This window comes from Salvelinus namaycush, chromosome 22, assembly GCF_016432855.1.
Source record: "Salvelinus namaycush isolate Seneca chromosome 22, SaNama_1.0, whole genome shotgun sequence".
NCBI lineage: Eukaryota > Metazoa > Chordata > Actinopteri > Salmoniformes > Salmonidae > Salvelinus > Salvelinus namaycush.
In genome coordinates this window covers 16,683,287-16,695,246 of record NC_052328.1, presented here as the reverse complement: position 1 = coordinate 16,695,246, position 11,960 = coordinate 16,683,287, and the positions used below count along the sequence as shown (strand labels likewise).

The 11,960-nt window shown below is 40.8% G+C and overlaps 1 protein-coding gene across 1 annotated transcript; it reads right to left on the bottom strand.

Moving 5' to 3' along the window:
* Positions 1-950: 950 nt before the first annotated feature.
* edaradd (EDAR-associated death domain) lies at positions 951-10,106 on the bottom strand. Its single transcript, XM_038960165.1, has 6 exons — positions 10,073-10,106; positions 4,113-4,171; positions 3,679-3,721; positions 3,500-3,570; positions 1,753-1,801; positions 951-1,536 (listed from the first exon to the last, which is right to left on the bottom strand). Exons 1-6 carry the CDS (start codon positions 10,104-10,106, stop codon positions 1,148-1,150), a joined length of 645 nt encoding a protein of 214 aa, XP_038816093.1. The 3' UTR covers positions 951-1,147.
* Positions 10,107-11,960: the final 1,854 nt, after the last annotated feature.

The following is an 11,960-nucleotide window of genomic DNA, read 5'->3' as shown; positions in this document are numbered from 1 at the left end:
ATTGGATATTCATCACTGAAATTAAAACAAATAAACATGAACCAAGTTGATATAATCATCACACACACAGAAAGCTCAAACTTTCATGGAAGACTTCCTATAGTAAACCTTTTTTTCGTCACTGTATTTTCAATGCTTCCTTACCTGTAGATTTCCAGTCATTGCGCTAACACTAGTCAGCATTGGTTTGCGAAACTACCGCTAACTTCCTTCATACTGCACGCAGAGACATAAAAATGGTTTCCAAGAGTTCATCTGATGCCAGAATCTCACAGTATCCCTTAAATAGTATTTTAATTGACATGATTAAAGTAAATGATGATATGAGGATATGATTATTTTTTAAACGTGTTATTGAGGGAAAGTTAATAAGATTAGCAAGAATATGTAAAACATCTAGCTTTTATTTGCTTCAAGTGGGTTTGGGGAGAGGAATTGGAACCACATTCAGGATAAAGCTTAAGGGCAAATTCCTAATTAGAATTCAAACTGTAGTGAAATTGAAAAACACAATCTCAGCTTCATCAAACTATCCCAAAATAATCAAGACTCATTAACTATAAATACAAACAATACATTATTTGGAGATTATTCCTATTTTTATGAAACTATAAAGACCAAAACGCAACACTGTCATATTTGCCATATGATGTATACTACATTGATTCTTATTATGGTCACTGTTCTAAAAAGTTACAATTGATGAACAATTCACCCTTTTAATCTCGTTCTCTTTTTCCCACCTCACCTTCTTTACGTGCTATGCTGGTTAATACAGCTCTACTTTTTATGTTCTAGCCGCCTCATTATTTTTGTGGGTACACCAACACTTGAACACACAACAATTCAGAGAATGAGGAACCTTTTGAAAAAGAAAAGAATGTGCCGGTTGAGATAATCAGAACTACAGTATTGGTAACAAGTACAAAACGACAATCAGTCCCATTAAGTCCTCAACTCCGCAGGAGTCATAACATGTGATCCAGTTGTCTTTTGCACACCAAATCATCTAAAATCCAGGAACCACTGGTTGTTAAATAAATAGGCTTCTGATAACAAATGGTCCAAGTTCCTGTTGTCATTGCTAATTCAATAAAGTGGATAGCAAAATGTAAAATGTATAATTTGGGTGGTTGGGGATATGTGATTAATGAGCATTTTGCCAACGTGAGGGCCAGTCGTTCTCCATCCAGCGTTGCAGAAGCCGCAGCACATCAATGCGCTGGTAGACCCGGCAAAGTTCGGTGAGCTCAGTGACGGTCTTGTGGTTGTTACGCAGCAGGAACTCTTGTGTGGGGCTGTGGCACATTGAGCCCTGGGTCCGGTGCTCCAGCAGAGTCAGCTCATCATAGCTCATACCCCAACGGCTCGCAAAGTTCTTCCAGTTCTTGACAGTGCAATGATTTGGGTCCAGTTTAAGACGCAGTAAGTCAAGCAAGTCGTTGTCATCCATTAGGTCACTGATCTTTGGAGGTGGAGCTGAGCAGCAGCACTTCTCACATTGGTTTTTCAAGAACTGCAGCTCCTTGGGGAAGTCTAAGGGGTAGGGATTGGGGCAAGGGAGAATGGAATTACCAACAGCCTTGGAAATATACAGTGCACATAAATGATTAGTCTACTATTTTGGTACATGTACTGTATGCAAATGTAATGCATCTGTCTTGAAAGATGTGTTGCTATAATCTATCTACAACATGTGCTTGGAAATGTTGTTCAGGGGTATAGTATATATCATGATAAAATGAAAATTACCTGGTGAAATGGAGCCTGTGCAGATGCACTCTACACCATCTTCCACTGGCTGTACGAGGTTGGGTAAAACAAAACATTACATTCAGTTCTAATTATAGAGAGGAATTAACTACCGATATGATTCAGAATACCTTACAGCAGTGGTTCCCAAACTTTTTATAGTCCTGTACCCCTTCAAACATTCAACCTCCAGCTGTGTACCCCCTCTAGCACCAGGGTCTGCGCACTCTCAAATGTTGTTTTTTGCCATCATACAAATAATAATAATCAATAATTTAGCTCTTTATTTAATGATCTTACATATTAAACCTTATTTGTTCATCAAAAATTGTGACTAACTTACCACAGGTTAATGAGAAGGGTGTGCTTGAAAGGATACACATAACTCTGCAATGTTGGGTTGTATTGGAGAGAGTCCCAGTCTTAAATCATTTTCCACACACACATGCTAGTGAGGGCCGAGAATCCACTCTCACATAGCTCACTCAGGTGCTTCACAATATCACATTTGACATTGTCCGTAAGCTTGAGATCATTTGCACACAAGAAATCATACAATGATGGAAAGACCTGTGTTGTCCTTGTTAATGCAGACAGAGAAGAGCTCCAACTTCTTAATCATAGCCACAATTTTGTCCCGCACATTGAATAGTTGCGGAGAGTCCCTATAATCCTAGATTCAGATCATTCAGGCGAGAAAAAACATCACCCAGATAGGCCAGTCGTGTGAGAAAATGGTCAGTAAAGAAAACTTTAAGCTCGTCTCTCAATTTAAAAAAATGTGTCAATACTTTGCCCCTTGATAACCAGCGCACTTCTGTATGTTGTAAAAGCATTACATGGTCGCAGCCCATATCATTGCATAGTGCAGAAAATACACGAGAGTTCAGGGGCCTTGCTTTAACAAAGTTAACCATTTTCACTGTAGTGTCCAAAACGTCTTTCAAGCGGTCAGGCATTCCCTTGGCAGCAAGAGCCTCTCGGTGGATGCTACAGTGTACCCAAGTTGCGTCGGGAGAAACTGCTTGCACGCACGTTACCACTCCACTATGTCTCCCTGTCATGGCTTTTGCGCCATCAGTACAGATACCAACATGAGCAGCAGCTACGTTTGGCTACATAATGACCGTTAGTTGAATTCCCGCGAGAGAGTAATGGTTAATGTGATTGGATGTTAATTATTTGACTAGGCTACCTGTATTTGACATTGTGTTGTTATTTCGCTGAACACTAGATGGTTTAATTACATTTTTGGCAGTGAAACAAGGCTACTCAGGCGAGAGAAAAAAACTCACCCAAATGTATAGCATTTTCAAACAGCCCATGTATATTTTCCAACAGGGCTATACATTTGGGTGAGTTTTTTTAAATATAAAAAAAAAACATGTGAATCACATTTTTATTTGGAATACCTGCCTTACAGTATTCTAATTGATAGCATTAAAATAACACAACCTTTTTAAACAAACTCACAAACCTTTTCCTATACGGAAACAAGCGATTATTCTCACTCATTAAAACGGTCTTGTGGTTTTGACACCAACCACTAGTTCCAGTTACAAAGGCTCAAACATTACAGGCCAGGTCATGACATTTTCAGATGCTGGCTTAGCGGTTGGAGTTATCTTTAGTAATCTACAGTTTACAGGAGCATCCTGTCAAGGCTCATCACCACATGTTCACGTTAATATGAAACTAACACAAAGAAACTACACTTTATCTCAGTGTAAGTGAGCCCATCACCCACCTGTCTTATTCTGTCTGAGAGAGGTGTGAGGTAGCCAGGTGGCATGGACCTCAGCTGCAGTGTCACTGTATCTGGAAAGGACAGATCGACAGTATAGATGAATATTGTACTTTCTCATCAGTGGCCCCAGAAAGGCACATCAGTTGTGTGAACAGATGTACTGAGCTTAGAGCACCTACCTTGAGGTTCTGTGACTTGGACTGGATAGTTGGACTTCAAGGACTAAGAGACACAAACACACATGTTCAGCTTTGCTACAAAATGACACTGATGGATTCTGATCTTTATAGTGATAGAAATATTTGAAGACAGAGAGATAGCAATTAAAACACATATAAACTGTGGAGAAATATTATACTCGTGTTGGATAGCAAAAAGTGGCTTGTTGCAACTTGCTTCTATATTAGTCCCTGGGCGTAAGAAATCCCAGCATAATGTACTCAACTATGGTTAAATTACTTTACATGGCTATTTTCTGAAAACATGGCTTTTCTCGGTCTACTCAGACTGCAGAGTTAGCATTCATTTTGTTCTATTCTTTTGAAATTAGATTCAATTAAATTCAGATTGTACATTTAACACGTTTGTTTCTGATGATATTAGACGGCCATACCATTTCTGCCATGAAGCTACTAGTATCTGTGTCCTCCACTGGTTCAGAGATGATTCTATCTGTCGAGACAAGACAGGGATATTACATGAAGAGAACAATGCATAAAGGAACATATTGCAGATGTTATATATAATGATGGCTGATGGAAATGATGGAATGCAGTTTCTCAACAAAGCAAATATCAGAATGAAGAGGATACATTAAATCTGAAATTATTGATTGTCCTGGGTCCTGATATAGTGGACATGGACACACATGGATGAGTTGCAGATGTACAAAGCCCTCAATTTTGGCTCTAAAACATACAGCTAAGTCTAACTGACAAAATACAGGAAACGCCAACATAAAGTGTCTTAATAGGACGTTGGGCACCACGAGCCAGAACAGCTTCAATGCACCTTGGCATAGATTCTACAAGTGTCTGGAACTCTATTGGAGGGATGCAACACCATTCTTCTACTAGTAATTCCCTCATTTGGTGTTTTGTTGATGGTGGTGGAAAACGCTGTATCAGGCGCCGCTCCAGAATCTCTCATCAGTGTTCAATTAGGTTAAGAACTGGTGACTGAGACGGCCATGGTTTACATTGTTTTCATGCTCATTAAACCATCCAGTGACCACTTGTGCCCTGTGGATGGGGGCATAGTCATCCTATGGGGGCATAGCCATGGTAGCCAAAATAATGGCCTGCCCAGCATTTTTATACATGACCCTAAGCATGATTAGATGTTAGTTGCTTAATTAACTCAGGAACAACACCTGTGTGGAAGCACCTGCTTTCAATTTACTTTGTATTCCTCATTTGCTCATCTTTACATTATTTTGGCACTTACCTGTACCTCTACAAGGTCATTCAGGCTTCTATCAGTCTGCATCATTGTAAGGCTATTGTATGAGACCTGAGGGCTTCAAATAAAGAGCTGCTCTGACTTTTCTGGCCTTTCTTAGGTTACATTCCATGAAGCTGACACTCACTTCAGCTTAGATGGGAACCTTGGGTTTGTAAACACATTCAAGTGAACTAAAGACCATTTCCTATAGCCACATTAATTAAGTTAGTGACACAGTTGAAACTGTGCCAGGCAAAGATCTCAAAAGAAAATACGTGGGTGGGCTCACTTCCTCGAACAAGAGACAACATTTTCAGGGTTTTCTCACATTGGTGACGTGAGCAAACATATACACACAAACACACACACTGATGCACCGTATCCAATTTTACCACAGCAAATGTTATTATAATGGAGCTGTAAGGTCACTCGCACCAGGGGCCTGTCAGTCTATGTCATTGATTGAACATATCACCAACAAGAAGGTACATTTTGTCAAGATGTCAAATAACTACTAAAACACCCTCACGAGTTTTGATTGAACAAGATTATTTTCACATATTCTAGTCATAAATCACAGTCCAGAAACCATGTTCATTTCTGTGGAGGCTACAAACAACTCAATTGGCACACACTGGTTCAATTAACGTTGAATTAAATTACATTGAATCAACGTGGAATAGACGTTGAATTGACATCTGTGCCACGTGGGAAAAGAGTACATCTTGCAGTATTTTCTCAACTGTTTCCTACATGATTATGATGACAGTGAGACAAGAGAGGACCTGCCAGTTACCTCTCCATATGCCAAGCTCTCAGTAAGATCAATAACAGCAGAACAGTTACAGTGATGTTTTATGCAGTGTCACTGTAATAACCATGTAATTGCTGTTGCATACATAGAAATAGAGTCTCATTCTAGGCCTGCGGTTGCACAGAGTTATGTACAGATCCCTTGGTAATGAATACTCATTCTACCTTGCTCCTTATTAGTGCATGCAATGCTGAGACACATCAGCCCCACATCCCCTACTCATCAACTATAAGCAGAAACCCAGCTCATCTCAGTATTGTTTCTGCTGCACAGGGAATGCAGAGACATGTACCTACTCGCTCAGGAAAAAGTTCAAGAGATGAAATATAAGCCTCATCATAATAACGTTAGATCCCTCGAGGCCATGATTCCACAGAGATGAACCTAGATTTTCTCCTTTTTGACCACCCATGCCTTTGCTGCTAAGATAAGTCAAGGTTTTTTAAACATTTAATCAGATCGTGTAACGGTGCATTTGCTCGGCAGTGACAAAGGCACACAAATGGCTTGAGATGAATGGCGTGCTGACCTGCTAATACCTAACTCAATCCATGCAGTTTCTATATCTAACACAAAGATGGACAAATGCCTCGTTGCCTCGTCTATGCACGGTGGATGATTGAGGGTTGTGTGTGTGTGTGTCTGTGCTGGAAAACTCAAGTTCCACCATGCTCAGCATGAAAAATAAGTTCTGTGATTTGTTGAGTGAGATGAGGCGTACTTTGCTGGCCTAAAGCCCTCGGCTGCTGTAAAAGCTCCGGCTACTGTAAAGGCCTTGGCTGCTATATTAAAATTGACAACGCAATAGTAAGCAATATTAGAGATATTGTTCTTCAAGACATGCTGATGAGGACAATGTTTCAGTATTAAAAAAGCAGACATTTTTATGAAAGAACCAGAGCATTGTGTAGCAGTGGGGTATTATTGTTCTGCTCATTCAAGTGAAAAGGCATCCTCAAGACCCAACAGGTATCTGTTCAAACAGATCACAGAGTAAATGTCATTCATTTGCATGAGCTCAAGGGGTCAGCTCACATTTTCACACCCACCCACACCAAAACAGCCATTTACATTTGCAAATATTATTGATTAACCATTTAAAATCATTATAGATTCACAGTGAAAACCAAACATTTAAAATGTGGGGTTATATTCTTTACAACATTGACATTTAAAAAACACAGTAGCATAGTTTGCCATTTAGGTTTGATTCATCAGGGTGTCCAATGTCTCAAATTTGAGATAGCATAAAACTGTTATGTTTAATCACGTTAGTACAGTTTGGCATAGGCTAGGCCTACCCTACTCACTTTTATCACTGACAAAATGTTATATTTTCCAACTCCCACACATCTTATACATCCACTGAGAGCAGTGGAGGCTCCTCAGATTAGGAAGGGGAGGACCATCTTCCTCAGTGAATTTCATAAAAATACAAATAGTGAAACATTAAAAAAGTTTGCCTTTTTAGATAAAACTATACTAAATATATTCACGTCACCAAATAATTGATTAAAACACTGTTTTGCAATGAAGGTCTAGAGTAGCCTCAACAGCAGCTAGCTTCCATCCTCCTCTGGGTACATTGACTTCAATACAAAACCTAGGAGGCTCATGGTTCTCACCCCCTTCCATAGAATTACACAGTAATTATGACAACTTCCGGATGACGTCCTCCAACCTATCAGAGCTCTTGCAACATGAACTGACATGTCCACCCAATCAAAATATCAGAGAATGAATCTAGTACTGAAAGCATAAGCTACAGCTAGCTAGCACTGCAGTGCATAAAATGTGGTGAGTAGTTGACTCAAAGAGAGAGAAGGACAATTGTTGAACAGTTTTGAACAAATTCATTTCTTCCAAAATTAAGGAGAAGCGAGAGAAAGAGCTACTTAGCTATATTTGGGTGTATATTGTCTTACTTTCACTTAGCTATAGAATGCAGTGAACTGTGTTTGACTGTTATTAGGGGCATATTCATTCCGCCGACTCTGTTCAAAAACATTTCTTAAACGGAACTGGGATAAAAATACCAGAATTTGTCCAATAGAAATTCACATTTGCAACTGTTGGACTAATGATTACTCCCTAGATCAGCTAGATGCAGGCAAGAGTGTGCAAGGCAGTATTGAATGTGTCACTGTCTGTCACCTTGATGCCTCTAAATTCTCTGTTGTAAACTTTCATTCATAGGCTATGTAGTAGCAACCTCATGATGGGTACAGAGAAAATTAAAGTGTCATGTAGAAGCCTAAACCTATCAATCTTACATTGAGCTGGGTGACAGGGTCTATTGACAATCACGGACTACAAAGGGAAAACCACCCACGTCTTGCTTCCGGACATTTGCTTCAAGATGTCCACCATTGTTCCTGTACCCAAGAAAGCAAAGGTAACTGAACTAAATGACTATCGCCCTGTAGCACTCACTTCTGTCATCATGAAGTGCTTTGAGAGGCTAGTTAAGGATATATATCCCCTCTACCTTACCTGGCACCCTAGACCCATTTCAATTTGCTTACCGCCCCAATAGATCCACAGACGATGCAATCGCCATCGAACTGCACACTGCCCTATCCCATCTGGACAAGAGGAATACCTATGTAAGAATGCTGTGACTATAGCTCGGGAACCTGGGTCTGAACCCCGCCCTGTGCAACTGGCACCTGGACTTCCTGACGGGCCGCCCCCAGGTGGTGAAGGTAGGAAACAACACCTCCACTTCGCTGATCCTCAACACACGGGCCCCACAAGTGTGCGTGGTCAGCCCCCTCCTGTACTTTCTGTTCACCTATGACTGCATGGCCATGCACGCCTCCAACTCAATCATCAAGTTTGCAGACAACACAACAGATTACCAACAACGATGAGACAGCCAACAGGGAGGAGGTGAGGGCCCTGGGAGAGTGGCGCTAGGAAAATAACCTCTCACTCAATGTCAACAAAACAAAGGAGCTGATTGTGGATTTCAGGAAACAGCAGAGGGAGCACGCCCCTATCTATATTGACAGGGCCGCAGTGGAGAAGGTGGAAAGCTTAAGGCCAAAAAGATCATCAAGGAAATCAACCACCCGAGCCACGGCCTGTTCACCCCGCTAACATCCAGAAGGCGAGGTCAGTACAGGTGCATCAAAGCTGGGACATAGAGACTGAAAAACAGCTTCTATGTCAAGGCCATTAGACTGTTAAATAGCCATCACAAGCCAGCTTCCACCCAGTTACGCAACCTTGCACCTTAGAGGCTGCTGCCCTATACACATGGACTTGGAATCACTGGCCACTTTAATAATGGAACACTTGTCACTTTAATAAATGTTTAAATAATGTTTACATACTGCTTTAATCATCTCATATGCATATACTGTATTCTATTCTACTGTATTTTAGTTAATGCCATTCCAACATTGCTCAATCTAATATTTATATATTTTTTAACTCCATTATTTTACTTTTAGATTTGTTTGTATTGTTAGATACTACTGCACTGTTGGGGCTAGGAACACAAGCATTTTGCTACACCCGCAATAACATCTGCTAAATATGTGATTTGATTTGAATGGAATATGAATGACAGCCATCCAATATGCTGTAATAGAAATAAGGCCATACTCATAATTATTTTTATCATCCTCCCTCATCTTAAACTGCACCGACCGCCACTGACTGAGAATAAGGTGCAAGTCCCTTACTGTCATCGATACAGGAAGGGGATTTTTATGTTTGGGGAAATGCCAGTTGTGAGAAGAGGTCATTGAAATAGAACCAATAAAATGCAGGTTCTCTGTTATGTCAATACATTCTTACAACTAAGATGTGGAAATATGTATTAATAAAAAAAGTTCTGATAGCCTACATTAAAAAAATAAATAAATCAAAAGGACATTCCAATATTACAGTTAGACTGTCCGTTTGTAAATTAGTAGGTTGTTCAAAAAGCACACAACCCACTGGGCACAGACGTCATTCAACGTATATTTTTTTTAACCCACAGTTCCCCGGTAGGCGGTCATTGTAAATATGAATTTGTCCTTAACTGACTTGCCTAATAAAGTAATATGTTGGGTAAAAAACTACGTTTATGTCTTTATACAAATTAAATCAGTTTTCCACGTTGAATTGTTTGTTGTTGAAATGACGTGAAAACAACGTTGATTCAAACAGTTTTCGCCCAGTGGGAAGATGTGTATTCAAACATGCGTTAATAAGGATGACCTTCATCCATAACCAGTAAGTAGCCTATAGATAACATACAAGAGGGCCATAAACGACATATCTATATCATTTAAACATTTTAAATAAAAGTGCAGACTTACCGAATGGCTCCTTAAACGCCTTCAAGCTATTCATCTTGACACAAATAGACGTACACATAAGAAGAGAAAAGTCCGTTGCACCTAATAGTAAAATGACAACGTCTGATAACAAAAGTGATGCGGAGTGGCGATACCACTTCGGCGACTGAGTACCCGAGACTGAGCTGAGGGGGTGGGAGGTTAAGATGATGTAATGATGATGATGCTCAATAGTAGAAAAAGTTCAGACTTCAATCATATATGCCTCTTCTCTGATCACAAGTGTCTCATGTCGAGCAACTTCCCGTACACAATGGAAGACATGTCATGGAGGCCGACAGACTTGTCTGGAGATTAACCATTTAAGTCCCGCCATTACTACATGACCCAATAACTTTCCTTAGCCTAGGCGATGCTATTGCATACTACATAGCCAAGGAATTATATACAGTCGTGGCCAAAAGTTGAGAATGACACAAATATTAATTTTCACAAAGTTTGCTGCTTCAGTGTCTTTAGAATTTTTTGTCAGATGTTACTATGAAATACTGAAGTATAATTACAAGCATTTCATAAGTGTCAAAGGCTTGAAGTTGATGCAAAGAGTCAATATTTGCAGTGTTGACCCTTCTTTTTCAAGACCTCTGCAATCTGCCCTGGCATGCTGTCAATTAACTTCTGGGCCACATCCTGACTGATGGCAGCCCAGTCATGCATAATCAATGCTTGGACTTTGTCAGAATTTGTGGGTTTTTGTTTGTCCACCCGCAAGTTCTCAATGGGATTAAAGTCTGGGGAGTTTCCTGGCCATGGACCCAAAATATCGATGTTTTGTTCCCCGAGCCACTTAGTTGTCACTTTTGCCTTATGGCAAGGTGCTCCATCATGCTGGAAAAGGCATTGTTTGTCACCAAACTGTTCCTGGATGTTTGGGAGAAGTTGCTCTCGGAGGATGTGTTGGTACCATTCTTTATTCATGGCTGTGTTCTTAGGCAAAATTGTGAGTGAGCCCACTCCCTTGGCTGAGAAGCAACCCCACACATGAATGGTCTCAGGATGCTTTACTATTGGCATGACACAGGACTGATGGTAGCGCTCACCTTGTCTTCCCCGGACAAGCTTTTTTTCCGGATGCACCAAACAATCGGAAAGGGGATTCAGAGAAAATGACTTTACCCCAGTCCTCAGCAGTCCAATCCCTGTACCTTTGGCAGAATATCAGTCTGTCCCTGATGTTTTTCCTGGAGAGAAGTGGCTTCTTTGTTGCCCTTCTTGACACCAGGCCATCCTCCAAAAGTCTTTGCCTCACTGTGCGTGCAGATGCACTCACACCAGCCTGCTGCCATTCCTGAGCAAGCTCTGTACTGGTGGTGCCCCGATCCCGCAGCTGAATCAACTTTAGGAGACGGTCCTGGCGCTTGCTGGACTTTCTTGGGTGCCCTGAAGCCTTCTTCACAACAATTGAACCGCTCTCCTTGAAGTTCTTGATGATCCGATAAATGGTTGATTTAGGTGCAATCTTACTGGCAGCAATATCCTTGCCTGTGAAGCCCTTTTTGTGCAAAGCAATGATGACGACACGTGTTTCGTTGCAGGTAACCATGGTTGGCTGAGGAAGAACAATGATTCCAAGCACCACCCTCCTTTTGAAGCTTCCAGTCTGTTATTCGAACTCAATCAGCATGACAGAGTGATCTCCAGCCTTGTCCTCATCAACACTCACACCTGTGTTAACGAGAGAATCACTGACATGATGTCAGTTGGTCCTTTTGTGGCAGGGCTGAAATGCAGTGGAAATGTTTTTTGGGGATTCAGTTCATTTTCATGGCAAAGAGGGACTTTGCAATTAATTGCAATTCATCTGATCACTCTTCATAACAGTCTGGAGTAATTGCAAATTGCCATCACA